The sequence below is a fragment of the Cucurbita maxima genome, unplaced genomic scaffold (assembly GCF_002738345.1).
Source record: "Cucurbita maxima cultivar Rimu unplaced genomic scaffold, Cmax_1.0 Cma_Scf00006, whole genome shotgun sequence".
Lineage (NCBI taxonomy): Eukaryota > Viridiplantae > Streptophyta > Magnoliopsida > Cucurbitales > Cucurbitaceae > Cucurbita > Cucurbita maxima.
The window spans coordinates 6,551,145-6,577,342 of NW_019272022.1; the positions used below are offsets into that span (position 1 = coordinate 6,551,145).

Below are 26,198 nucleotides of genomic sequence, written 5' to 3' on the forward strand. Positions count from 1 at the left end.
ATAAGTTCGGAATTGGTAGGAGGGGAAAAGTTGTTTGGCGATTGGTTCTGGTTCTTCCATTTGAGAATGTTTGGTAGTTCAACTTAAAACATCTTAAATAATATAATAAGATAATATAATGGTGATGGGGTTAGACGATTTTAATGTTACAGTATTTTTAGAAAGAAAAAAACATTTAGAAAATGACTATTCATACTTTTTTTTTTAGTTATGAATCTCCATCTGTATTTATGAGGATGAGGAAAGTGGGTTTATACTCTACCGTGTATTTGAAATTTGAATTCGAATTCGCAAGGTATAAAATTAAACACACTAATCTTTAATTGATTTAGTTGAATAATAGCGTGATAATTAATATAAGCAAACTAGACTTTAATTATGTGCATTTTTTTAAAATCAAATTAAATAGAAACCAATTTCATATTTAAAAAATCAATTTCAAAATTGAAGAAAAATATGAAGAATCAAATAAAAAACTAAATTCAAATCTCAAAATCAAAATAAAAAAGTGTGTTAGGTTTGAAAATTTATTATTAGCCAAACTGAAAGTGAGATAAAATGTTGTGAGCTTTGTGTTTTAAATAATGATGGTGTTTTAATATATTGTTGCACTACAATAATTAAGATGGTCATTTATTGTAAGCTTGTTTTCTTGTCTAATTACTTTTCTTACAACGTCACGAAAAGTTTAGACTTGCATCCCGTAATCATTAAAAATCATACAATTTCTTCTTTTTATTATTATTATTTTTTTTTTTATGTATATCCAGCGGTTGCCATAAGAGAGTTATTGTGACACCTCATATTATCATAATATTTATTAAATAGAAGGGTTAGGTTTAGGTGGAGCATTCGACTTTCGAATATTATCAACACACTTTTGCAATCCATTCTAATCAATATCACGATAATAGGCCAAACAAAATGCACTGGTCCACCAGTGGTCCTAACATTTCTTCTATTAAAAAAACAGAGTAGACTTCGAAATGCATTGAAAAACAGCGAACGGTTAGAATATTATCAGAGGGAACCAGAGGTGAAAAAAGAAACTGTAATAGAGAACTCAAAATGTGGCCAAGAGTTTCTTTTTTAAAAAATACTAAAATACAAACGTCAAAGCAGCCGCTCACCTAAGTCTACAAGAAAACGAGTCGCCACCCTCACATGGCGGCTCTTTCAAACACTTCTTCCATCTAACTACCACCTCCAAAGGGCAAAAATAAAAGAAGTCAAATCCCTACTCTGTTAATATGGTCGTCCCTTGCAACTAGCAACTAAAGGAAGAGAGGATCCTAATGATAATATTGCATATAATTAAGATTTTAACCTTTAACCACTTCATGCGGCAGCTTGGATCGGTCCTCCACTAGTCCTGAAACCACGGCCCCTTCCACGAAAACCCCCCCTTCCACGTCCACGCCCTGAAAATGTAAACAATTCCAAAGTGAACACAAGCTCAAAAGAAAGGCAATAGTTGAAATATAAGGCTGAATTAAAACCCTTCGCGGCTTTAATTCAATACAAAAAGTATTGACCAAAACCTGCATATCCCAGCTAAATAGCCCAATCAAAGATCAATTAAATATAAGCCATACTGAAAGAAGGAAATAAGAAAATACCACGGCCTTGAGCTGGTAAGTCTTGGTTGTATCCTCCATCTTGCTGTAAATCATACTGAGGACCGTTGTATCCTCCTCTTCCACGGCCACGGAAATTACCACCACTCCTCCCTCGACCCCTCCCTCTTACATTTCCGCCCCTATTACGGTCCCAATCTCCATCATCATATTCATTTGTCACATAGCCATTGCCTGGGGGTCCTAAAACAAGTACAATTTAACAATAAAAACAAACTGTTACGGGGGCATATTCACTCTCCTTCATGCAAGAAACTGAATGAATAACAAAATTCCAATTCCTATATTTGGCACTGCAAGTCTGTCACTAACCATAAAACCCATTATCTTCCATACACAATAACATGACAAAGGGCTAAAGAAAGACTGAAATGAAATCAAATGCTACACACCTCTACCCCGGGCTCTTCCTCTGCCATTACGGCCCCGTTCTCTACCTCGTCCTGGACCCAGATCATGAGGTGAACCTTCTGCAGTATACAAAAACAACGGTGTCAAATATGCAATACAATAATCCAATAATAAAAAATAATAATATGATAAGACATGTCAGTACCTCCCTCGTAGTCGTACTCCACATATGTTTTCACCAGCTCAGCAGGAAGCGGAGGCTGGTACCTGAGGTAATAGTTACGTGTGAGAAAATTGTTTATTTGTCGAAAAGCATTTAACAATTATGAGATGTAGAAGACTAACAAATCTGAAGAATCTTAAATAAAGTCTTCAGAAAATTTTTAAATTATTAGTAATAATCATTCAATCCACAGACCCTACGTAAGCAAAACCCTGCATATCTGACAAATTATAATAAATGAATCTGTGAGAGAAATTGAACTTAAGGTCTTGTTCATGTTTAATGCCATAGACTTTCAGATAATAAATAAAATGAGAATATCTTCATATAAGTTCAACAGTCTCAAATTTATTTAAAATGAGACACCTTAATAGCAAGTAAGGACTCACCCCACAGAAGATGTATTTAATTCTTTCTTTGAAAGTGTTATCACAATCATCGAGACATGCCTTGTTGTTTCCAATCTGTAACAACAATCAAATAACTCTATGAAACAAAGCTCAAAGCAAGAAAATTTTCCACATGTTGAAAGACTCATGTCATTGAAATAATGAATATGGTATTATAAAGTAAGAGGCTAGTTTGAATAATCTTCGCATGACTAGTGTTTAAAATTATCTTACGGAAGAAGGCCTTCCTCCAAGGGCTCCCATGTATCAGTGATGTCTGTGGAGCCAATTGAGGTATTCTGATGAAGACCTACAATTCGCCTCTGCATTTATCAACAGAAACACTATCAGGCCCAATCTCAAAAGTATCAAGTGGTTCAGCATCAGCAACTCAAACTATTACAGCAAACCTTGATTAGTTCCACGATGGTCACAGTCTTGTTTATAGCCCTTCCCATAGCCTTGAAAACAATTTCATTGGAACCCTTTTCCTGCAAAATATACGGAAAAGGGTATGATATATGCAATGGGTCAAATGTCAAATTAATGAAAATTCTTATCATCAATAAATGTAATATAATACACATAATACCATGCATTTCCTTTAAAACAAGGAGTATGCCATAGTCTCATTCTCTCTTCAGAAAATAAAATTGACTTGCACGTAGTACAAATACAACAAAAATTTGCAATTTATCCTTTATTATGTCTACCCAAGCATTAAAAAAAACAGAACAGCAATTAAAGATTTATGACCTAAATGCCTAAAAGACCTACTGCCATTGAATCGTGCAAAAGATAACCAACAACACTACTGATTAGAAACACAGAATTTGATATTTTAGGTCAGCAACTCCTAGAGCTATACATAAAATGAAAGCACTATGAATTTTGATAAAACTAATAGCCATATCGCATGATTCGTGACAATGAACTTTCCAATTTGTTCCACTAGCTAGCGCCAATCAATGAGAGAAGGGGAGGGCATATACTACAGAGACTCATAATTTTGCACATAAGACAGTGAAAATAAGATGACACTTCTTTGTGCCAAAACAGCTCGTTGATGATGCCAACACAATTTATTATTATTAACACTACGAATTATATGCAGAACCCACAATATGTTAATTCCATGGTAAGACGACATTTTACAGTAAAAAAAACTCAAAGCACGTATTAAGAGATTTAGACAGACAATTAACCCCAGCAATTAAGCCAAACATATGGAGAGAAACCTGAAGTAGGGTCATGGCATATGTGATATAGTTGCGCATCCTTCCCTGGCTTGTAATCCGAATCTCATTCTCGTCAATTGGAGTCTCAGCCCTTGGCTTCTCAACTCTGTGGTACCGATCCATCTGCGCAGCCAAGACAGTTATCCGATTTTACAGATGCAAACAAAATCAGTAATCTCCCACTGCTCCAACCCACAAAACAAACAAAGAGACGAACATTGAACAGCATCGAAACATCCTAGAGTATAGAATGAAAAGCTACGAACCAGAAAGAGAAGTAAAATACAGAAAACGAAAGAGAGAGTGCAGAGTGCGATGACAGTCGTCTCCAAAAACAAGCAAAATGAAGCATACTTGAAGCTATGAGGTTCGATCTGAGGACTTACAGCGATTGAAAGTAGGATTATCCGCTCCACAAACGAGAGCCCTCTTCTACGGCTTGTTTCTTCTGTTACGCCCTAAATCGCCAGCACTGGTGTTTCGCCCTTTATATAGTAGCGGCACTATTGCGAAAACTACCCTAACCGACTACTTCACCCGGTCCTATCAAGTTCTCGCTGATTTTCTCTTCTAATATTCCTTTTTATTTTCCAAAATATTTATTTAAATATATAATAAATTTCAAACCTCGTCTTTCGTCAAGTTCATAATTTATATTAATTGAGTTACCATAATGACAATTGAAATAATAATTAAAATTTATAATAAACTTTTGAATTTTGAATTTTTGAGTTCACCCTATTTTAAATTAAAATAATGTTTTAATCAATTAATTTATTCAAATTCACTTATAGATATTAAATTTGTTAGATAGAAATTAAAATCTGTAATTTAATTATGCATTGAATAGTTATTGAGCTGCTACATGTGATAGCTAAATTTTAACTAAATTTCATAATTTGTTCTATTTTTATTTATTTATTTGAATTTACATAATGAAACTGGGGAATATATAATATTAATAACCATAAAGCAAATATTTGTACTCTTCTCCTTATCCATAGGACGTTTTTTATTTTTATTTTTAAACCATTTGGATATTAGGGTATAACTATTAAGTTAATTTAATCTATTGTTTTTGTCACGTGTGAATTTGGTCGATTCGATCATGTTATCACATAAGACCTACAAAAAGTAAGTGCGATGAATATTTAACTGAATAATCTGAGTAAAGTTAGAAAAATAATCGATAGACTAAAAAACTAAAAAGTTAGCCACATTCATAGGCTCGACCCTCTAATCATTTGAGGCGTGTTTCTTAGGCATGGGATTGAGGCTATGCTAAAAGTCTACAGAATGGTTAGAAAAACAAAATAGTCTATGGAAAAATCAAATATATTTTTTTTAAGAAAAAAGAACTATATTTTTTCAAAAAAAAAAAAAATCTAAATATTTGAATTTTTTTGCTTTTGTTTATAGAAAGAACCTTTGAAATCAATTGAATTTTCTCGTAGGGCTACAAAAGTAAATTAAAATATAGACTAAGTTTTAATCTGATTTCGATTTTAAAAGTTCCCATTCATGGGCCAATTCCTACCTTCGGCCCACAGGCTAGCCCCCTAAACCTAAATAAGGCCCATGAATTCCAAGAAAGCAAAGCACGCCCATCAAGGCCTGAATACCGAGCCGAGGGTGCCAATAATGAAGACAACTAAAATTTGGTATCTTATTAGTTTAAGGCCGTAATTGGATTAAAATTATAAAATGTTTTTTCCTTCGAACATTTTAATATAAAACTGGGAAGAAATAAATAAAAAGTGAATCCAAATGGATGAAACCGACATGGAATTTGTGAAATTGAAACAAAGAACAAAGAACAAATCCAAATCACATGAATAATTTCACAACCTAAAAAGAAATACGGCAAAATTAAATTATCATAAAAACCATTCACCAAACATTGCACAGTAGACGAATAGTGGGCTATAAAACAATGGCCTCCAGTGAGTGACCATCAGTCCATAGCCTTCCGTAGGAGAAGCCACTGAAAATCTCAGGCACGCAGTGCAGCGGATTACGATAAGTCAAGGATCCCGTACTAGCCCCTTTTTGTTGGACCACAAAAGAAACTGCCGCAAGGACAAGTGTGCGATTTCAACCTCATCAATCACCAATTACTGTGAACAGCAGAAAGTAACTTCAAGCGGGATGCAATTTGAAATCCTCCGTTCGTTCCTGACACAGAATGGAGCATTTTAATTTTAAAAATATAAACATTCTTGAAGAATGTGTAAACAAAAAGCATGCTCGGATTAACGACATTATCCATTAAAAGGCACAATTCGCAGACTCGGTTAGGCCGCAAAGTTTGCTATTCGAAAATTGCAAGCAAAATAAGTGAAATGAAATGTGTAGCGGCTAAATGCTTAGAGAAGGAACTGTCAAAAACAAGGGGAAGCCTGCCACTAAGAAAAGCATAACCAAAACGTCCACAAGCGTTCACAGAATGCCAAACAGAAAGGCAACAGTCTTTAGCTACGTATTCAAAACATCCTAACTAAAAAGCCTCGCGAATTCTAAGAGCCTACAAGCAATGTTGCGAGATCGAAAGAAAAAACTGCGGGTTAAGTTAGGCAAGACGCAGAAAGTTAGGCTTCCACGACAGCGCTTTCTTTCGCTGGTGTAGCGATGAACCAGTTGAATCCGAATGGATCCTTCAGCTTAGCAACGCGACGGCCGACGTATGAGCCATCGCCTTCTGAAATCTCAGACTCTTCAACAGCTCCAGCACTCACGGCCTTGGATACAGCGGCTGTAATATCCTCCGTTTCCAAGAACAGCACAACTCTTGATTCTAATAATTTTTCGCTGAAAACACAATTAAAGAAAAAAAATCATAAACGATAGGTATGCAAGGATCGGAATATCACAGAATCGAACGAGACGCCATGCAAAGAAAACGACGAACAAGCTGCTAGATGACGCAGAATAAGAGACATACAGATACCGAAGCAAACGTATGAAATGTCGCTTAAGCATCAGATAAACTCGAGGAAAAAACAGAGCTCAATGAGCTTGAGCAGATCTTTCAAAGGGACCATTGAAGAGTAGACAAAAAAAAAAAAAAAAAAAAAAAAAAAAAAAAAAAAAAAAAAAAAAAAAAAAAAAAAAAAAAAAAAAAAAAAAAAAAAAAAAAAAAAAAAAAAAAAACACAACTCAGAAGTGGGGAAAGCAAACAAAAACAACAAACAAATGCAATACAGACTGGTTGATCAGTTCTATCAAAGAAAAGCATAAACGAACAGAGAAAGAAGGCGGGAGAAAACGAGAGAGACTCACTCAGGAGCAGAAGCGTCAGGAACATCAGAGACGAGGAACGAGAAGTTAGAAAGGCTGAGCTCGGCGGAAAGGATAGCTGGAGCTTCTTGCTCAGCCTTGCGTTTCGGATGCACAGTACGACTAACCTCTTCCGCGCCGAATGCAGCCTTGTAAAACACGACAGCATCAGCGGCCTTCGGCACCTCCACGAGAAGCTGCGGCTTAAGAGCCTTGAAACTCAAGGTCTTCTCAGCTCCTCCTCCATTCTGAGACTCGGATTGCGCCATTGAAACGGAAGATTGAAGAACAAGAGAAACAGCCAAAGAATGAAGGAAGAGGAATGGAAGAAAACCCTGAGAGAGAAAACAAAAAGAGAAGACAGTAATGGCGTGAGGGACTACAATCGGTTACTGAGACGCTGCATTTATAGAGGAAAAAAAAGTTAAAGCGGGAACTGGATGGAATGGGCAAAATCGAGGAGTTTCGTTTCAAAAAGTCCCTTTATTTCATGTAATTTACGATTTGTACCCCTGTCCTACTGCTCTTGATATGACCGCTGTACAAATCGTTGTAAGAACTTGTTTTCATCTCTGTACATATATTTTTTAGGAGAAAATATAATATATATTTCATTCCTTCTTTAAGCAGCTTTACTTTTATCCATTATATTTAAGATAATTACATGTACTTAATCTATTTTATTTTTATCAGGTCAGATTATTAAATTAATTTTTGAAAATAACAAAATGAAAATAATTCGAATAAATCCAAAATTTGGGGTCGAAGTTATACGGAATTGAAGCCCATTTATATTCCATGGCCCAGCTTCAATGGTCTAGAAGGCCCATGCCAACCTGCGTTCTTAAAGGCCCAATACGATGGTCTCCAGATTGTTGGGCCGCAAGTCATTTTTTTTTTTAAATTGGGTTCGTTTTCCACTAAGACACTTGTTCTAACCAAGCTAACAAGTCAATCTTGAGAAATTTAAATGTTACCGGCGAATCACACTTTGTAAGAAAATGTTTAGAATACGTGAGGAGGAAACACTTCTGAAAATGATGGGAAGAATTGCACCAAACAATAGCATATAACTAGTTATATCTCCACATTTATTTGACATTTTAACCTTTAAATATATGATTTTAGTGAACAAGACTTCAAATGGAACGGGCAACGGGCATGCCATTGGGATACTTGTCCTGCGGCCATAAGCAACTATTAAATTAAACAAATATAGATTACACTACAGACGGAATGATGCTGAAGAGCAACCCAGAGGCCAAAGCAAAGCACAGAATAAAGAACCCACGGCGGCAAAGAAGGTAATAATCATTTTGCTCGCTTCCAACCTCCGTTCATAAAATCTTCATACCCAGAAGAACATCAACAACAACCAAAAGATTTCTGCATTTCTTTCTTCCCTTTCCGCCATGGGCCTCTGGTTCACCAGAATCCGCGACATTCCAATCGCCTCCTTCAACTACGGCTCCGACTCGACACCCCAAAGCCCTCAAAAGCCGCAATCAATTCCCTCTTACAAGTCCGTTCCGCCGTCGCAGATTGGACCCATCACCGGCCGCCCCTACATCAACATAACCACAATCTACGACCTCCACAAGGAGCTCGGTCGAGGCCAGTTCGGGACTACTTATCTCTGCACCGAGCGGGCCACTGGGCGCAAATATGCTTGCAAGTCGATTTCCAGAAGGAAAATGGTGAATCCCGATGATATAGAGGATGTGAGAAGGGAGATCTTGATTCTTCAGCATTTGACTGGCCAGCCCAACATCGTGGAGTTCAAGGGCGCGTATGAAGATGAGGAAAATTTGCATCTCATCATGGAGCTGTGTTCCGGCGGAGAGCTTTTCGATCGGATCATCAAGAAAGACAGTTACTCGGAGAGGGAAGCGGCGTCCATTTGTAAACAGATATTGAATGTGGTTCATGCGTGTCATTTTATGGGGGTTATGCACAGAGATTTGAAGCCTGAGAACTTCCTCATGGTCAGTGAAGACGACGATTCGCCCATTAAGGCTACGGATTTTGGACTCTCCGTTTTCATCGAAGAAGGTAACTCAGTTTTCGATTATGCCTTCATGTTGCATTGATTTTGCTTGGGAATGAATTGAACTGTGATCTCTTAAGCAAATGGAGTTCTTCTTGGATTAAAAAAATGGCATTCAACTATTAAACCATGAGGGGTACATTGAAAGTCACTGTTGACCAAGTCAACGTAGAGAGTCTGGTCAACCAAGTTGACCACTTCATGAAGCACTGAAGGCTAGCAACATGAAGCCTGAATTCTATTTCTTTTTCTTTTTTGTTTTTATTTCTTGAAGTTTGAGAGACCAAGATGAACGTAAGGCCGTAGTTACTAACATGATATCAGACTTGTGCCCTTAACTTAACCTTGAACAAAGAAGTTGTTAGTCTTGAAGGTGTAGTCAAAAGTGACTCTAAGTATCGAACAAATGGTATAAGTTTGTTTGAGGGCACCAGAGAAAGGAATCAAGCCTCAATTAAGGGGAGGTTGTTCGAAAACTCCATAGGCCCCAAGAGAGGCTCTATGGTATACTTTGTTCGAAGGCAGTATTGTTGGGAGGGAGTTGTACATTGGCTAATTAAGAGGATAATCATGAGTTTATAAGTAAGAAACACATCTCCATTGGTATGACGCATTTTGTGAAAACCAAAAGTAAAGTCACGAGAGCTTATGTTCAAAATGAACAACATCATAACATTGTCGATGATCGTGGTTCCTAACAATTTGGACTAAAACGTTGCATACTAAATTACTATTTCTCAGGCTTGATAACAGCTTTTGTTTGAATGAAAAATGGTTTGTCAGGCAAAACATACAAAGACATAGTTGGAAGTGCATATTATATTGCCCCTGAGGTTCTGCAGCGAAATTATGGGAAGGAGATTGATATATGGAGTGCTGGAGTTATTCTCTACCTTATCCTATGCGGAGAGCCTCCGTTTTGTGGTCGTAAGTAAATTCCTTCACACGATTTAAAATTTAAGGCCTCGTTTGTTAGCGATTTCATTTTTCGTATTCTACCTTTAAGACTCGACTTGTTAGCTTATAGTTGGTTTCGTTTTAGTATTCGCCTTAAAAACGAGTATCTCTTCTAGACTTAGAACCGAGCTAACGAGTTAAAGTATTGTACCCTTATGATTGGAGTTTAATGGAGTTGGTTTTGTTTTCTTCTAATGATTTTGACGTTTGAATTCCATCAGAGACTGAGGATGACATATTAAAAGCAGTTCTGAGTGGCAACCTGAAAATGGAAGACGCTCCATGGCCTTCCATATCCCCTTCTGCCAAGGATCTTGTCTCTAAAATGTTGAGAAGAGACCCGAAGAAGCGGATCACGGCTGCAGAAGCGCTCGGTAAGATATTAGTTATTTAGAAAGCACATGACATATCAAAATCACTCTCGAACATGCTTTAAACCTATTTCTCTCATTGATGGACCAGAACATCCTTGGTTAAAGATCGAGGGCAAGGCCTCCAGCAAGCCGATCGATAGCGCGGTGCTCGTTAGAATGAAGCAATTCAGAGCAATGAACAAGTTTAAGCAGCTTGCTCTCAAAGTATATTACATATTTTTACATAATTTACATTTACCTTTTCTATGATCTCTGTGTTAGAGATATGCAATGTTGTTGGTAGGTAATGGCAGAAAACCTTTCAGAAGAAGAATTAAAAGGTCTGAAACAAATGTTCAAGAACATAGACACTGATAGAAGTGGTGCCATCACATTAGAAGAGCTGAAAACCGGTTTGTCGAGGCTCGGTTCGAGGCTTTCCGAACAAGAAATAAAGCAACTAATGGATGCGGTAAGAACCAAAAATCTGTCCTCTGTTCATGCATTGCCTATTAATCCTAATACATGAACAAGTTACATTTCTGCTTGGTTAGGCTGATGTCGACCGAAGCGGGATGATCGACTATGGCGAGTTTATTACTGCAACGATGCATCGACATAGGCTTGAGAAGGAAGAGAACATATACAAGACCTTCCAGTTCTTTGACATAGATAAAAGCGGGTTAGTAATGAAGTATTGATAACCACTTGCATTGGGAAGGTGATATTGATACACAAGATGCTCATACTTTCTTTCAGATTTATCACAAGAGATGAGGTCAAACAAGCCATGATTCAGTATAAAATGGGAGATGAGGACTCCATGGATGAAATTCTCGATGACATCGATATCGATGGAGTACGCTTCACTCTAATAACTATCTTGTTTTTAGTTTCATATTTTTAAAAATTGTGCTGGTTTCCTCACATTATTATTCAAAACGAAGATAGTTCTATATCGATGGAGTATGCTTCACTCTAATAACTCTTTTTTTTTTCTTTGTTTCAGGATGGAAAAATCAATTTCGACGAGTTTGTAAACATGATGACCAAAGGGACCATGGAACCAAAAATTAACTAAATTACAGTTTACAGCATGAAAAAAGGAACAAAAAAGAGGGGGGAATTATGTTTATTATTATGTATAGATAATTATTTAGATATGCAAAGTCAATAACGTCCCTTATACCATTAAGTTTTCCGTTCTTCAATGTAAATTTTTTAGTCAACCCCAAGAAATATTTATCAAATATATTTTATATTTTTACAGTTAAAATTTTATAAATTTCTTATGTATTGCTTTATTTTATAAAATTTTAAGGAAGAAGAAATACAATTTCTACCCTTCACAGTATCATTTTTTAAAAAATATGTATGAAATTATTTTCTCACGGATCTTCACATGAGGAATTAAATGAAATTGTTGTTTGCAGTAAAACTTGAGCAAATTTGAAATATTTATTTTTAAACAGAATTATTGGAGAATTTTTTAGAAATTTAGAAATTAGGGCAATCAATTTCACGGTAGATCTGTGATTTGTGAGGTTGAAGGTTCGCTGCAAAACCCTGCAAAAACCCAACGCCAAGCCGAGTGTCTGTGCAGCCGGAGCGGACTGAAACCTCAACGGAGAAGAATCCAGTAATGGCTCTGTTCAAATCGAAGCCAAATCTTTCACCCTTTCTGTCTTCTCTCTCGCCGTTCTTACAGAATCACCGTTTATTTTCATCTTCCACTTCAATTTCCGAGTCTCAACTTCAAGACGAGGACGCGAGCAATACTACTCCGAATGCCTCAAAGCCTGTCCTCTTACCGGAAGAAATCCAGGCCGCCGGTAAATTCCATTCCCTAATTAAGGAATACTATCGAAGAAATCCCAGTCCCGATCCCACTCCACCAAGCCCTAACTTCACCATTTCTGCTCTCTCCAACGAACTATCCCAAATCTCACCTGTCCATGCCGTCTCTCCGGCCGTCGTTCGTTACGTCATCGAGAAATCTGGTGGCGTCCGCCATGGCATCCCCTTCCTCCAAGCCCTCGCGTTCTTCAACTGGGCGACGGCAAGCGAAACGTTCGACCACTCTGCACTGCCCTACAACCAGATGATTGACCTAGCCGGTAAGGTGAGACAATTCGGATTAGCGTGGCATTTGATTGATCTGATGAAAGCTAGAAATGTAGAAATTACTGTTGAAACCTTCTCGATTCTTGTCCGGCGGTATGTGAGGGCTGGATTGGCGGCGGAGGCGGTTCATGCGTTTAATCGCATGGAGGACTACGGCTGCAATCCTGACAAGATTGCTTTCTCCATTGTTATCAGCATTCTGTCCAAGAAGAGAAGGGCAACTGAAGCCCAGTCATTTTTTGACAATCTGAAACATAAATTTGAACCTGATGTTATTGTTTACACTAGCCTGGTCCATGGCTGGTGTCGAGCCGGTGATATCTCAGAGGCCGAGAGGGTGTTTAAAGAGATGAAGATGGCAGGTATTAGCCCTAATGTTTATACTTACAGCATTGTGATTGATGCATTGTGTAGATGTGGCCAAATTACTCGTGCCCATGATGTTTTCTCTGAGATGGTTGATGCTGGTTGCAATCCCAACTCAGTTACATTCAACAATCTTATAAGAGTCCACGTGAAGGCTGGTAGAACAGAGAAGGTTTTGCAAGTGTACAATCAAATGAAGAGATTGGGTTGTGCTGCTGACATAATTACTTATAACTTTCTTATTGAGACTCATTGTAAGGATGATAATCTTGGAGAGGCTACAAAGGTCCTCAACTCTATGGCTAAGAAAGGCTGTACCCCGAATGCGTCGACCTTTAATCCCATATTTAGGTGTATCGCGAAGTCGCATGATGTAAATGGTGTTCATAGGATGTTTGCTAGGATGAAGGATCTGGGTTGTAAGCCAAATACAGTGACGTACAATATCTTGATGCGGATGTTTGCAGAATCGAAATCTGCTGATATGATTTTCAAGTTGAAGAAGGAGATGGAAGAAGAAGAAGTTGAGCCTAATTTGAATACTTACCAAGTACTGATATCGTTATATTGTGGGATGGGGCATTGGAACAATGCCTACAAGTTCTTCAGGGAAATGATTGAGGAGAAATGCTTAAAGCCCAGCATGCCCATCTATGAGATGGTTCTGCAGCAGCTGCGAAAGGCGGGACAGTTGAAGAAGCACGAGGAATTGGTGGATAAGATGGTCGAGAGAGGTTTTGCCTCACGGCCCCTTTAGAGTACCTGGCTTCTTTTATACTCGAAGTTGTAGTTACGTTGGCAAAGTGTCGACCGACACAAGAAGAAGTTAAAGCCCCATTTGATAACTATAAGTATCACCCAGCAGTTTGTATGGCTGGAGTCATTGCTTTGATTTTGTTAAGATCCTATGTGAATTGGCCTGAGGCTGCAAATTGCGTGGGCTGGGAGAGCTGTCTACGACAATATTAGAAGGCAAAAGGTTCCTAGATTAGATACTTAAAATTAGGAGGGGACAAATTACAAGGGGCTGTTTGGTTCTCTTGAACCTCTTCTTAAGCTTCTTTGTTTTGTTCTCTACTAAAATGTAGACCAGGCTTTTGGAATTAAAAGATCTGTTTTTGTTATTGAAATTTTGCAAGGAATTCAAACGGCTGTAGATTATTGTTTTCAGAATCCAATCATTTCATCAAGACAATGTTCAACTTTGAGTATCAATATCATACTGAAGTAACAGAGATTTGAAAAGAATACTGAATGATGTCGGTGATGACAATCATTATTAGTTACCCTGCATATCCAACATCTCCTCTAAACGCTTCAATCTCTCTATTCCTTCACTGAGCAGAAACCTTACTTTCTGTCTCTCATTGCAGCCGCGGTTGTTCTCCATTTCTTGTCTGATTGCAAGTCTCAATTCCTCTGTTCAAAGCAGACAATTTCAAAACTAACGAAATCCGAAATGAAACCAGGGCGAATTCAAATGACATCTGAAATCATGACAAGAAAAATGCATAGAAAGTGGATGTTCGTCATCAAAACAATACTTCATTGTAAGATCATAATCAAAAGCTTAACCTCGAGCGTGGACAGGAGCTTTTTGAGCAATTCTTAAAGCCTGCCTGTACAGTTTCAACACTCTTGCACGGAGAATAAATTCCTGTAAATCGAGGGAGAGAACCATGGCGAATTCTCTTCCTGTACAACATTTCTACAATGTTAGATATAGCGGAACAATTCGACTGTATACAAAATTCTTCCACCAGTAAAATTCCAACGTGGAGAAATTTATAGAACAAATAATCGAAATCTCTTGGCTCTGAAGACTAGTTGGACAAAATGAATATCTTCTAGCAGAATCATATCAAACAAAAGCTAGGGCAAAACGTAAACGTAAATTTCTTCCAGAACGTACGGACTTACCGAGAGGACAAATAGGTGGTGCTACTACCTGTTCGTCAAGCCCACGGTGGATCAAACTGAAGTGAATTCCATTTCTGGTTCAATCTGACGTTAACTATTTCTGTTGTTCAGTTCTGGGTTCGAAGGTCATGAAGGAAGACGACGATCTGGAGAAGGACTGGAGTTGGGCCAGTGACTCCAGAAAACTGGGCTTTCCTGGGAAACGATTTGGGCTGAAGCCTGGTATTCGCCCAGTAGGACTCCAGGTTAGTAGGCCCAAAATTTTAACTGGGCTCGATGGCCCTCTTTTTCTTTTTTAATAAAATCAAAATATTGGCTTAATTTTTTTTTTGATTTCAAAATCTGATTTGATTTTTGAAAGCACGGGTAAAGAACAAATAAATAAAATAATAAAAATAGTATTTATATGGTTGATTTAAATAAAAAAAAACAATAAAAAAATGTCATTTACGAAGTACGGAAATTGACTAAACCAATTCAATTTGTTTCTTTCACCAGCCAAACCCCAATAATTAATGATAAAATTAAAATACTTAGATTAGATAAAGTCAGTGATTAACAAATGCAACCAAGTCAAAGATGGGAGCTCAAATTGGCTCCCCTTGCATCTTCCTTCTTTGGTCCAAATAAAATACTCATTTACTATTAACATCCACTTTATATTAAAATTAAAAACACACATTAATTAAATGTGACGTTACTTACATTTGTGAATTCCGCCTGCTTTTATTTAAATTCGACTAATTCTTCCGTATTAAGTATATATTTTTAATTATATAAACATGTCATTAAATTCACTCAATATTGGCCTCTTGATTATTTAAAAAATAAGGCCTCTGTGTCGTACGATATTAGGAATATTATCACTCTATACTCAATTTGTGATATAATTTCAAATGACAAACATAAATACTGCACAGTTTCCCAGATTTATTTTCCAAATAGTTAATAAAACCATGGTGGAGGAATGTTTTTGTAATATATAACAATTTGAAGGTAGCCGGAAAAATATAACTCGGTCAGACCTTTCACGACGTTTGACCAAAGCAGCGTCGACGAACCTTTCTTAATTCTTCGTTAATTAAATCTTAACTGACAATATATATAATTCACGCCCAGAAATTGAGACTCAAAATTGAACCCAGAAACATAAATCATGAAGCTTTTTCCCAGAGCGGCCTCCGCCTTCATTTTCCACAACCCGCTGAAAAGTCCTGGCAGGGAGAACCGCCAAGTCGCCGGACGAGGGTTTTCCAGTCCAGTAAAGATCTCGATCATACCAAAAGAAGCGCAGTCCAAATCGAATAGTTCGGGATTCCAGACGCCGGAGCCAACTTCGCCGAAAGTTTCGTGCATCGGCCAAATCAAGCACAAGAAGAAGATGAAGGAAATAGCGAGGAATGCTGCGGCGGCGGCGGCTAAAATTTCCCAGCCGAAAAAGCGGCATCCGCCGTCGGTGATTAAGAGAATTTTGACCGGTGGGAAAATACTCGGGAGGGCAAAATCAAACGATGTGGCGGCACCGTCAAGAAATCACCGTGGTGGTGGGAAGCCACCGCTGCCGAAGAAAGCGCCAAGGTTGAATCAGATGAAGCGATTCTCGAGTGGACGTGACACGTTGGCGAGTTTTGATTGGACGGCGCAGATTGTACCAGCTGACTTGGAAGGAGAGGAGACGGAGGGCGATTGGCGGAGTCCGGTGTCGGAGGCAGTGTGGATCGGAGAAGACGTGGGCCCACTGCAACCCAGAAAGGAGGTGAATATATGGAAGAGAAGAACCGCCGTTCCTCCCACACCTCTTCAACTCAATTCCAGTTGATATTTCAGTTTTTTTTTTTTCTTTTTGGTAATTAACGCCCAAAGAATATGAACATCTATATTTTACAAGGCCCATTTACCCATATTTCCAATTGGGCCCTAAAATTAAACAAGAAGGGCCTAAAACAAAGCCCACTCGGAACAGATATAAATCTACAGATTCCTTTGTCAGTGATTCAAAATAGATAGAGAAAATGACAGAAATGAATGAAATAATTGATGGGTAGTTGTGTAATAGTGTCTTCTGTGTAGGGGAAGTCAATGCATATAATAAGCTATTATGTTATCATACGGAATCTTTTGCGTCCTTTCAAGTTAAATGCATGACTCAATCCATTTACTTTCTTTCAAGTTAAATGCATATATATTATATGCATGCAATTCTAATCATATATCATAAACAAAATATTTTTGAAGAGGAGAGGAACGAACCTGAAATTATGGTTGAATGGATGGAAATATATGTGATGGAGAAGAGAAAATTGAAAAGGAAAAAGTAGACTGAGATATTGACACGGCTCAATCAGATAGACGTAAAGAAAGTAAGAAAAAGTTAGATCTGAGTGAACCGGGCCAATATCGGAGTAGACTATTTCAAACATGAAGAGGGAGAGGGAGAGGGAGAGGGAGAAGAAGGGATGAAAGGGGAAAATGAGAAGGTGGGCTTATGAAGAAGGGATAAAAGGGAGGGAGGAGGCAGAGTTAGGTTAGAGATTGGGTGGCATTAAAAGCGCTTTCACTCTCAAACTTGAACACACACCGGACCAAAGCATTGAATTCCAAATTGTTTTTCTGCGTGTTTTCCGTCTCCAATAAAAGGGAATGCAGAGGATATTAAATAAAAGGGAATCGTTTCGTTGGGCAACACGCAGCGCCATATCTATTTTCAAACATATCGGTGCCCATGGCTCGCACCCTGCCTGCATGCATGCCTTTGCAATAACTCCATGCCTCTCTCAAACCTACCCAACAACCAAACCGAATCTTCTTCCCTTTTTCTTTTTCTTATTATCTCAAATTGCATAAAAAAAAAACACATGTATTTACTCCAAATTATATTAATATTTTGTTGCGATAATGGATTTGTACCTTCTATTAATACAGATGTATGTATATATAAATCTCAAACTATAAAATATATATATATATACATATATTCAAGCATACTCTTGAAATAAATAAATAATAATAATCAGAATCTCATATTGACAGCGGAAGATTCCGATGAATAAAGTTGAGGCGATTATGTCATCGTTATTTAATACTTGCAAGTCTTGTAAACGTGAATCCTATTTGTTTTAAATAATACAACTGGAAATGGCACTTTGAATAAACAATTGGCGTAGTATATATTTTATAATAGAGTTTGGGAAATAAACGAATAAAATAAATGACAAACTGTGCCCCCATTCTGTGGGAGAGCCAATCCAGTTTGAGGAATTCAAAAGTGGTTTGGATGTACATTGCAGCAGTTGAGGGGTTGTTTGGTCCATTTACATGCAGCTTCCGTCTGATTCCATTATTCTTAATATTTTAACTTCATACCTTTTAAGAGGTAAGAAAGCGGCCGAAATTAGGGGAAAAGAATAGTTGGAATCAAAACATAATTTTGAATATTATATAAACTAAATTATAATATAATAATAAATTGGAATTGTCGCTTTCTAAAATAAAAAAATAAAAAATAAAAAATTCTGAAAATAATTAAATAGAAAATCGAATTATTTTTTGAAATAAATTTGTTATGTATATAGTTTGCGCATAAACTTTGAAATCCCAACCAAGTTCATTCTTGCCCCCTCAGTGGCCTCCCCAGTGCAAAACAAGAATGGTCAGCCAAACATCAATCCATATTTTTAAATTGAAGCTCTTAAATAGCCTTTTTTAATTTTAATTTGAAATTTCTAAATTATCCATATTTTTAATCTTATTTTTTTCAAGGGAAAATATTTTAATATCTAACTTTAAAAGAAAAAAGAAAAAAAAAAGGGTGGTTTGTTGATTGAAATATATAATACATTTTAATTAAAAAGATAATAAATATTAGTTTGTAGAAAACAAGGAAGGAGTAATGTGGTCAATTTGTAATATTATTAGTTAAATGGGGAATAAGGAAATTGGGTGGATTTATAAAAGCGGTGATATAAGCAAAACACGGAGGGGTTTTGTTAGAATCCACGTCGACAAGCGCAACGAAGGTGGAAGCCCAATGCGCCACGACCTAACAGCTAATACCTTTTTTTTTTTTTTTTTTTTTTTTTTTTTTTTTTTTTCTTTTTTCTCTTATATTTTTAAATCTCGAGTGAAAATTTCAATAACAGAGCAAAGAGAGGGAAAGAAAACGACCAACACAGAGCGCGAGGGCGCCAAATTCCTTACCAACTTCCAATCGTTTTTTTCTCCTACTTTTTCGCCTCTATCGTCACTATAATTCTCGCCCTTGTTGCTTCACTGAGCAATCGGTTTGTTGTTCCTTGAAATTTGCCACTCGCTGATCTTTAACGGGATATATCGTTTCAATTTCGTAACAGTTTGTTTTGATTTCGTTTTGTGCGGTTCTTCTTTCTCTCATGGCTATGGACGATACTGAGAGCTGTTGTAGTAGACCGGTGGATGATTTTTCGACTCAGACCTGGAGACAGAAGCAGAAGGTTGGTGTTTACGTCGAAGTTCTTCGTCGACTCAGACTGTCGCATGAGGCGGAGACCAGCTTTCCTGGTTTTGAGGATGAACTTTGGGCTCATTTTCATCGCCTTCCTACTAGGTATGCTACTTGAAATCTATCTTTAGTCATTTTGCGCTTCTTTGTTCACGCCAGAGCTGAATCCGTTTAAAGCTTTTCTCCTATTACTTCGTCGTGTACACTGGCGTCTTAACGACTGTTTATTTTTCGTAAGTGCACTAAGATGAGAGAAAAACTATTTTTCATGGATTACGCCATCGATTTACGGCGGTTGGATCACCGAGGAAATTGGAGAAGGATTAAAGTAACGGGAAAGTTTATTTTTATTTTTGTTTTTGTTTTGTGTTATGCTAATTTTCTTGCTTGTCATGGCTAATTTCCGTACATGTAAAGAGATTATACTTCTTAGATGTGCTTGTGAAGAAAAAGGAAAAAGAAGTTGTGGCGTGAAGCAGTAATTGTTCGATAATATTCTTGTGTTTGTGCGGGGGTGTTCTTTTATATATATATATATATATATATATATATATATATATATAGAGAGAGAGAGAGAGAGAGAGAGAGAGAGAGAGAGAGAGAGAGAGAGAGAGAGAGAGAGAGAGAGAGAGAGAGAGAGAGAGAGAGAGAGAGAGAGAGAGAGAGAGAGAGAGAGAGAGAGAGAGAGAGAGAGAGAGAGAGAGAGAGAGAGAGAGAGAGAGAGAGAGAGAGAGAGAGAGAGAGAGAGAGAGAGAGAGAGAGAGAGAGAGAGAGAGAGAGAGAGAGAGAGAGAGAGAGTATATTAGCTTCACTTGGCTAAATCAATACTGTACTTATTTGTTCAAGATATTATTCTATTGAATTTGACCTCTTCAGGATATGTAGAGTAAGAAATATATCGACGGGAAGTCATAGCCAAAAACTTGTAGAAATAAAATTCTTGAAAAATTTAAGAAGCGTGAAAGCATTATCTATATGGTCATGTGGCATTTCTATTTTAGGATATTGACTCAAAAAAGTCATGCCAAAATGTGTTCTCTATCGCTTATCTTAAGAGAATAGAAAGCACTAGTGTGATCCATGTGGAACTTGGTTCGGATCTGCTCGACACTTTTCTCTAGCTCCAGAAAGTAAGATTTACTTTTGCCGTCTGAGAATTATAAAGACCTCGTGGTATGAATATTTGGTAAATATAATGTCAAAGGTATGCTATGGACGTCAACGTGGAGAGGGCTCAAGATGTTCTCATGCACAAAAATCTTCTCTTCATGGCACATGATTCTGCTACTCGTCCTGCAATTGATGTCCGTCTCGTACAGGTAGTGACCCTGAGCTCCTAATTATTGTTCTAAATTTTGATATGACAGAGAAATCAGATTTCTTTTTTTTTATCTCTTGCTATTTACATGATTAAGTAATTTCCTTCTAATGAACTTTTTGCAGTATTATCTTGACTGAAGGGTATTTTTCATTTAACTTCTCAGTGTTCTGAAGTTTAATATTTATAGAGTCTGTAGGAGAAATCTATTTTGTTCTTATCTGTAAAATGCTAAGATAAAAATTCGTCACTCTGTAGGTTCATTCATCTCCTGGCACAAACTCTGGCAACTATGTACATTCAAACTTGAAGGAAAAAGTGGACCAGCGGTTTTCTGATTATGACAGCAATCAGAGGCATGGTTAAGTGAAGATTTGAACTTTGCTGTATGTTTGGGACTTCAAGGATATTATAACTACATATTTTTTATTTTCATTTTTCTGCATATATAAGCAGACAACACCCCCCACCAGCATTTGGTTCAACAACAGAGGTCGAATCTGGTTTTGCAATCAGCCAATTACATGATATAAATCAGCCTGACACTTTATCCTGGTAAAATAATGTTCTGAAATCGGAGTAGTTTTTAAGGACATGAGTCTATGGTCTGTTCATACAGTTGTCCTTTTTTATCTGTACTTTCGATGCTTCATATCATAAACTTAAAATTCTGTACTACCAAAATTTCATTGATTTGTCCATGTCACTTCGATAAGAATATAATGGCCTCTCCCTATTCTTAGTACTACAGTTTTCTTCTTGGGAAAAAGTAATCCTCTCTCCCCTTCTTCTCTTGGTAAAGGAAAAAGGGTTTAATTCTTCTTTTCTTGGAATAATTTAATTTATTCTGCCTGTGGATTGGTAAACAATGAAAATTTATAGATGCCCACGCTCTTTTTCTCAAGCAAGATTCGAATGCTTTCAGGCCAATGCATGAAATTACAATATCAACAATTGACAAGCCAAAACTACTCAGTCAGGTAGCCTCTCCCTTAATTTTAAAATTAATTTTTGTATAGATTCAACTAGCTTCTTTCAAAAGATTTTCTGACACACATTTTGTAGTCTTTAGACTGCACCAAGTTTATTTGATTTAGAGATCCACTCTTCAAATGTACTCTAGACAGTGGAGAATGTGGAGCATCTATATGGGTGAAGAACGTGCACTAGTAAAAAATGGTCATTATTATTTTAGGAAATATTGTACTTGGTTTAGCATTTATGCTTTCTGTTAATGTTGCTTATATTTGTAGCACCATGTTTTGAAATCAATTTGCTGTTACGATTTATTTTAGTTAAATATGTGATTAGACGTCATACATTCATAACAGAAATAACTTTTTCAGTTGACGTCCTTACTTTCTGAGATTGGGCTGAATATTCAAGAAGCGCATGCTTTTTCAACAACAGATGGCTTTTCCTTGGATGTTTTTGTAGTTGATGGTTGGGCAATTGAGGTAATCTGGCTCCTCTTCCAAAGCTTTTCATTGTCATCTTCATATAACATCGATTAGAATATGGAGAAGAGATTGCAGATGTTTTAGTACAGAATGCTCGAGTATTTTTTGTAAAACATTGTTACCTTTCCCCTCTATACAAATTGATTTTTGACATGGAGTTTTGAAATATATAGGATACCAAACAGCTAAAGGATATACTAGCTGAAGAAATATCAAAGATTCAGGTAGCTGCTGATATTCTTGCTAAAGGTTAAATTGCTATGGATGGTTATACTTCGTCTGATCATGTTTTGAATTCTTATTAGTTACTAATAATAGAATAGTGTTGCTTACTTATTTTCTTGTTTTATCATGTACGTGATGCATCTAATAAGTTGGGTTATACAGAAAAGACATCCTCTATTTACACCTTGGAGCATTTCCCCAACTGGGAAGAAAGACAAAATTGGAGTCAAATTCATCACAAATTATGTCAACATTCCACGTCACAAAGTTGGTGCATGGGAAATTGATGCGAGTCTGTTAATCTATGAGAAGAAAATTGTTTCTGGATCTTTTAGTGACTTGTGAGTTTACTTATAATTTAGGTAATGCACTATTTGTGTTCGGATGCTTGTTGCAAAATGTGGTGTTAATGATGTAGGTATAAAGGCACTTTCTATGGTCAAGCGGTGGCTATTAAGCTTCTAAAAGATGGAAGCTTGAATGAGGCTGTACGGCGGGAATTTGCTCAAGAAATTCATATCATGAGGTTTTTATATCCTGGCTTAATTTTCCACAATGCTGCTATCGTTCTCTCATTTTTCTGTTTTTAATATCTTGCATGTTCTCTTCATTTACAATGATTATTGTGATTTGATAGTTTGCTAATCAGGTGATCTTTTCTCCATTCTTATGCTGTGTAGCTTAATTTTCCACACCGCTATTATCTGTTTTTTCATTTTTCTGTTTTTAAGATCTTGTATGTTCATTTCATATACAAGAATATTGTGATTTGATACTCTGCCAATTAGGTGATCTTTTCGCTAAAATATGGCATTCCTATCAGTATGATTGGCATATGTCTCTGGACTCTACTATTATTAGTTTATCTTTGTGCTTCAAAATCTAAACTAATTCGAGGAGTAAAATATACCTGGGTCGAAGAGTGCCTGTGGATGGTGGAGAATCTCAGCGCTTAAGTAGTTCCTTCTCATCCCCTCTTGTTTCTAAAATTTGTAGAAATCTTCGGCATAAGAATGTTGTCCAATTTATTGGTGCATCTACCAGACCTCCAAGCGCTTTTATTGTTACTGGTAATCTAATTACACATTTCGTTGATATAAGACTGATGAGTCTGGTTTGCATGTATGATAATGTGTACATTATATGCCCATGATTTGTAGAATACATGCCTGGTGGAAGCATGCATGACTTCTTACATAAAAAAAAGGGCGTTCTTAGTTTTCCTTCCTTACTAAGAGTGGCAGTTGATGTGTCCAAGGGAATGAACTATTTGCATCAAAAGAATATCATCCATAGAGATCTCAAAGCTGCAAATCTTTTGTTGGACGAAGATGGGGTAAGAAATAAATTTTTTGACATTTAACTTGGTGATCTTTTGATAAGTCATCATAAGACGTACTTGATTACTTCCCAAGTCATTTTGGCTTATTGTTTTCTGTTAGTTTCCACGATCATGCTTCCTGCTATTCAATTTGGTGGGAATATTATGCATCTTCATTTCATAACAATTGATCTGGTGCACTCACAGGAATAACGCTCTGATTTCCGGTTAGATTTAATGGGAATGCGTCTGATCTTACCCATGCAATACTTTCACTTTATTGGTCACTTTCAATTTTATGATCAATACTATTTAGCCGCCTTGTTCTCTATGATTTATGTGACAACGATAACCCATTATAATGTTAATAATAGAATAACAAAAGGCATTGTTCTGAGCTTTGCATCTGTATGTAATTGATTTTTCACCCTTAAATTGACATTCAAATAAGAGCGTGAATAAAGTAGAGTGGGTACAAGGTTTGAGCCTTTACATGTTTCATCGACACATTTGACTGGCATTACTCTGTACTGCAGGCTTTGAACTTGTATTTGAATCCAATGATTTTCCTTTTCTATAATAAACATTTATAAGCATAATCGTTATTTGAATTTGCGGATTATCTTTTGTCAATCCTAGTGTACTAAGTCATCTCCTGGAGTACCCATTCTCAAGTGTGCCTCTGTTTTTTTTTTTTTTTCCTTTTTTTGAACTCTATCAGATTGTTTTTTTATTTCAGTCCCACCTTTAAACCAAAATGCTTGACAGGTTGTCAAGGTTGCTGATTTTGGTGTTGCCAGAATGCAATCTCAATCTGGTGTGATGACTGCAGAAACTGGAACATATCGTTGGATGGCTCCAGAGGTTTGTATTCTGCGAATATATTCACCCTACGATTGACATCAGGCGCTCCAATTGTAAGTTTGAGTTTTCAAGAAAGACCTAACGGATCAGAGTTCCATGTACCTAGTCTTGTCGTTTTCTCATATGAGATACATGCTAACAAGTACTCTGCAGCACCAGCACGGCAATCGTTACTAGGAAGTTTTAGGACGTGCAATAGTTGTTTTTAGAACTATCAAAAGGAACTGAGAAAGAAAAAACTTGTTCTCCCCGTGGACATTTGTCATGAATGATTTCTAGTTATTTTGATTACTTTTGAACTTGGGATCATAGAACTCTTCGAAGATATGTTTCCATTCTCAATTCCTTGCTATTTCAAAAGGAAATGATATTGGCATATAATCCAGCCATGATGCCAATAATGTAATTTTTTCTCGATGTGGTAGTTTTTCCTCGCTCTTTTGACGTTTGGATGTTTGTGGTTGGTGAATGCAAGGTTATTGAGCACAAACCATATGATCATAAAGCTGATGTTTACAGCTTTGGGATAGTGTTGTGGGAGCTGCTTACAGGGCAGGTAAATCCTTTTCTTCTGTTTTGAAATATAATTTCTTTTCCTTGTGTCCTTTCTAACCATCTTTTGGTTGCTTTGTGTCCGGAATGTCAGCTGCCTTATGATAACCTAACTCCGTTACAAGCAGCAATGGGCGTGATCCAGAAGGTATATTTCCTCATTCGTACAATATTTTGTTAAAAAATGAAATGGACCATTTTGTTTCGATTCTTCCCCTGCTATCCATCCCCATCTCATCGTCCTCTTTTTTCTGTCTTAGTAAGCATAACATTCAGTTTTGAACTGCAAGTCATGTAGATCTTGTACTAGCCGAGAGAAATAAACTGCACTAATCTTTGAGGCATTTCATTAAGGAAATTCCACTTGTTCCGTCTAGCTTGCAATTGTAATTAATTAGAATTGACAGGCAACTCTAAGTCAACAATTTAACGGTTAGAAACATTCTATGAAGAAACAAGAACATATTCATAATTTACATCTCTACAAAGCTTTCAAGTAATGTCGGTAGATTAATAGTGATGTTGGAAATATTCAAGTGCACTTTCTCATCCACATGACTTCAAATTACAAGTAGTTGGGAAAATGAACTTCAGGGTCTGAGGCCTAAGATTCCGAGGCATGCAAATCCAATGATCGTGGACTTGCTTGAGAGATGCTGGCGGCAGGATCCATCTTTGAGACCTGAATTTTCTGAAATTACGAAACTTTTGCAGCAAACCCTTAAGTAGGTAGGGAAAAGTTCTGCTGAAACTGTTCAAACTTATTGCTTACAAGGGGACGTTTTCAGGCACCTTACGTTCCTGGAACAGATTACATAATAGAAAATTGCGGAGTGGCAGGGCTCATCTGGAAGGCGGCCAAAATCTTGGGCAGGAGCAGAGCGTTTTATGGTGGAGCGAGGAGGTTACCACTCCTAACTACATGCAATTATCTATCCTTAACTTAATGCTGTGAATTCACATCTACATTGCTGTAAAATATGAAACCTTTTAGATTGAGTAATAATGACTTGACAAGGTATTGGATTTAGATATGATATTTGTTGTTAAATGCGAACAAAGTCTCCCCTTGACTCCACAGAAAATATTATATATTATGG

The 26,198-nt window shown here is 37.0% G+C and overlaps 7 protein-coding genes and 1 long non-coding RNA gene across 16 annotated transcripts; 4 read left to right on the forward strand and 4 right to left on the reverse strand.

Annotated features, from left to right (window-relative positions):
* Nucleotides 1-1,069: 1,069 nt before the first annotated feature.
* On the reverse strand, nt 1,070-4,383 carry LOC111481000 (ribonuclease P protein subunit p25-like protein). Of its 5 annotated transcripts, XM_023126260.1 has the most exons (10): nt 4,225-4,383; nt 3,839-3,961; nt 3,011-3,091; nt 2,835-2,923; nt 2,601-2,675; nt 2,194-2,255; nt 2,030-2,107; nt 1,620-1,820; nt 1,328-1,421; nt 1,070-1,197 (listed from the first exon to the last, which is right to left on the reverse strand). In XM_023126260.1, exons 2-9 carry the CDS (start codon nt 3,959-3,961, stop codon nt 1,339-1,341), a joined length of 792 nt encoding a protein of 263 aa, XP_022982028.1. In that variant the 5' UTR covers nt 4,225-4,383; the 3' UTR covers nt 1,070-1,197; nt 1,328-1,338. The 5 variants fall into 5 exon arrangements, with proteins under 5 accessions (XP_022982028.1, XP_022982024.1, XP_022982025.1 ...); XM_023126256.1 differs by having other exon boundaries at nt 1,070-1,421; XM_023126257.1 differs by having other exon boundaries at nt 1,070-1,421; nt 3,839-4,020; nt 4,225-4,331.
* A 1,834-nt stretch (nt 4,384-6,217) lies between these two features.
* Nucleotides 6,218-7,513, reverse strand: LOC111481272 (uncharacterized protein At5g48480). The gene is made up of 2 exons (XM_023126685.1): nt 7,118-7,513; nt 6,218-6,646 (listed from the first exon to the last, which is right to left on the reverse strand). The coding sequence occupies exons 1-2, from the start codon at nt 7,381-7,383 to the stop codon at nt 6,427-6,429; spliced, it is 486 nt and encodes a 161-aa protein (XP_022982453.1). The 5' UTR covers nt 7,384-7,513; the 3' UTR covers nt 6,218-6,426.
* Nucleotides 7,514-8,365: 852 nt separating this feature from the next.
* On the forward strand, nt 8,366-11,724 carry LOC111481092 (calcium-dependent protein kinase 29-like). The gene is made up of 8 exons (XM_023126422.1): nt 8,366-9,166; nt 9,945-10,088; nt 10,340-10,492; nt 10,581-10,696; nt 10,776-10,943; nt 11,026-11,153; nt 11,231-11,330; nt 11,481-11,724. The coding sequence occupies exons 1-8, from the start codon at nt 8,527-8,529 to the stop codon at nt 11,550-11,552; spliced, it is 1,521 nt and encodes a 506-aa protein (XP_022982190.1). The 5' UTR covers nt 8,366-8,526; the 3' UTR covers nt 11,553-11,724.
* A 123-nt stretch (nt 11,725-11,847) lies between these two features.
* On the forward strand, nt 11,848-13,924 carry LOC111480961 (pentatricopeptide repeat-containing protein At1g20300, mitochondrial). The gene has a single exon (XM_023126202.1). The coding sequence runs from the start codon at nt 12,114-12,116 to the stop codon at nt 13,716-13,718; it is 1,605 nt and encodes a 534-aa protein (XP_022981970.1). The 5' UTR covers nt 11,848-12,113; the 3' UTR covers nt 13,719-13,924.
* A 132-nt stretch (nt 13,925-14,056) lies between these two features.
* LOC111480962 lies at nt 14,057-15,003 on the reverse strand. Its single transcript, XM_023126203.1, has 3 exons — nt 14,882-15,003; nt 14,537-14,656; nt 14,057-14,380 (listed from the first exon to the last, which is right to left on the reverse strand). The coding sequence occupies exons 2-3, from the start codon at nt 14,640-14,642 to the stop codon at nt 14,241-14,243; spliced, it is 246 nt and encodes an 81-aa protein (XP_022981971.1). The 5' UTR covers nt 14,643-14,656; nt 14,882-15,003; the 3' UTR covers nt 14,057-14,240.
* Nucleotides 15,004-16,037: 1,034 nt separating this feature from the next.
* On the forward strand, nt 16,038-16,870 carry LOC111481291 (uncharacterized protein At1g76070-like). Its single transcript, XM_023126715.1, has one exon. The coding sequence runs from the start codon at nt 16,038-16,040 to the stop codon at nt 16,698-16,700; it is 663 nt and encodes a 220-aa protein (XP_022982483.1). The 3' UTR covers nt 16,701-16,870.
* Nucleotides 16,871-18,987: 2,117 nt separating this feature from the next.
* LOC111481009 (serine/threonine-protein kinase STY46-like) lies at nt 18,988-26,155 on the forward strand. 5 transcript variants are annotated; one of them, XM_023126273.1, is made up of 16 exons: nt 18,988-19,463; nt 20,563-20,677; nt 20,935-21,032; nt 21,133-21,231; nt 21,602-21,656; nt 22,023-22,133; nt 22,310-22,360; nt 22,524-22,702; nt 22,780-22,887; nt 23,358-23,431; nt 23,522-23,697; nt 24,451-24,546; nt 25,022-25,102; nt 25,193-25,246; nt 25,693-25,823; nt 25,887-26,155. In XM_023126273.1, exons 1-16 carry the CDS (start codon nt 19,270-19,272, stop codon nt 25,915-25,917), a joined length of 1,653 nt encoding a protein of 550 aa, XP_022982041.1. In that variant the 5' UTR covers nt 18,988-19,269; the 3' UTR covers nt 25,918-26,155. The 5 variants fall into 5 exon arrangements, with proteins under 5 accessions (XP_022982041.1, XP_022982043.1, XP_022982042.1 ...); XM_023126275.1 differs by having other exon boundaries at nt 18,989-19,463; nt 25,693-25,827; XM_023126274.1 differs by having other exon boundaries at nt 18,989-19,463; nt 25,693-25,827; nt 25,909-26,155.
* Nucleotides 24,090-25,010, reverse strand: LOC111481011. The gene is made up of 2 exons (XR_002717969.1): nt 24,649-25,010; nt 24,090-24,572 (listed from the first exon to the last, which is right to left on the reverse strand). It is a non-coding gene; the product is annotated as an uncharacterized LOC111481011 (long non-coding RNA).
* Nucleotides 26,156-26,198: the final 43 nt, after the last annotated feature.

Bases quoted from the DNA above. Each gene is read 5' to 3' on its own strand.
- LOC111480961 (XM_023126202.1), top strand. From the start codon at position 12,114: ATGGCTCTGTTCAAATCGAAGCCAAATCTTTCACCCTTTCTGTCTTCT.
- LOC111481092 (XM_023126422.1), top strand. From the start codon at position 8,527: ATGGGCCTCTGGTTCACCAGAATCCGCGACATTCCAATCGCCTCCTTC. The intron at 9,167-9,944 runs GTAACTCAGTTT...ATGGTTTGTCAG, and splicing joins CTCCGTTTTCATCGAAGAAG to GCAAAACATACAAAGACATA. The intron at 10,944-11,025 runs GTAAGAACCAAA...CTGCTTGGTTAG, and splicing joins TAAAGCAACTAATGGATGCG to GCTGATGTCGACCGAAGCGG.
- LOC111481009 (XM_023126273.1), top strand. From the start codon at position 19,270: ATGGCTATGGACGATACTGAGAGCTGTTGTAGTAGACCGGTGGATGAT. The intron at 23,432-23,521 runs GTAATCTAATTA...CATGATTTGTAG, and splicing joins AAGCGCTTTTATTGTTACTG to AATACATGCCTGGTGGAAGC. The intron at 25,103-25,192 runs GTAAATCCTTTT...CCGGAATGTCAG, and splicing joins GGGAGCTGCTTACAGGGCAG to CTGCCTTATGATAACCTAAC.
- LOC111481272 (XM_023126685.1), bottom strand. From the start codon at position 7,383: ATGGCGCAATCCGAGTCTCAGAATGGAGGAGGAGCTGAGAAGACCTTG. The intron at 6,647-7,117 runs GTGAGTCTCTCT...TTGTGTTTTCAG, and splicing joins CCTGACGCTTCTGCTCCTGA to CGAAAAATTATTAGAATCAA.
- LOC111481291 (XM_023126715.1), top strand. From the start codon at position 16,038: ATGAAGCTTTTTCCCAGAGCGGCCTCCGCCTTCATTTTCCACAACCCG.
- LOC111481000 (XM_023126260.1), bottom strand. From the start codon at position 3,961: ATGGATCGGTACCACAGAGTTGAGAAGCCAAGGGCTGAGACTCCAATT. The intron at 2,676-2,834 runs GTAAGATAATTT...TTGTTGTTACAG, and splicing joins TTGGAGGAAGGCCTTCTTCC to ATTGGAAACAACAAGGCATG. The intron at 2,108-2,193 runs GTACTGACATGT...TGTATACTGCAG, and splicing joins GGAGTACGACTACGAGGGAG to AAGGTTCACCTCATGATCTG.
- LOC111480962 (XM_023126203.1), bottom strand. From the start codon at position 14,642: ATGGTTCTCTCCCTCGATTTACAGGAATTTATTCTCCGTGCAAGAGTG. The intron at 14,381-14,536 runs GTTAAGCTTTTG...TGCTTTGAACAG, and splicing joins AGCTCCTGTCCACGCTCGAG to AGGAATTGAGACTTGCAATC.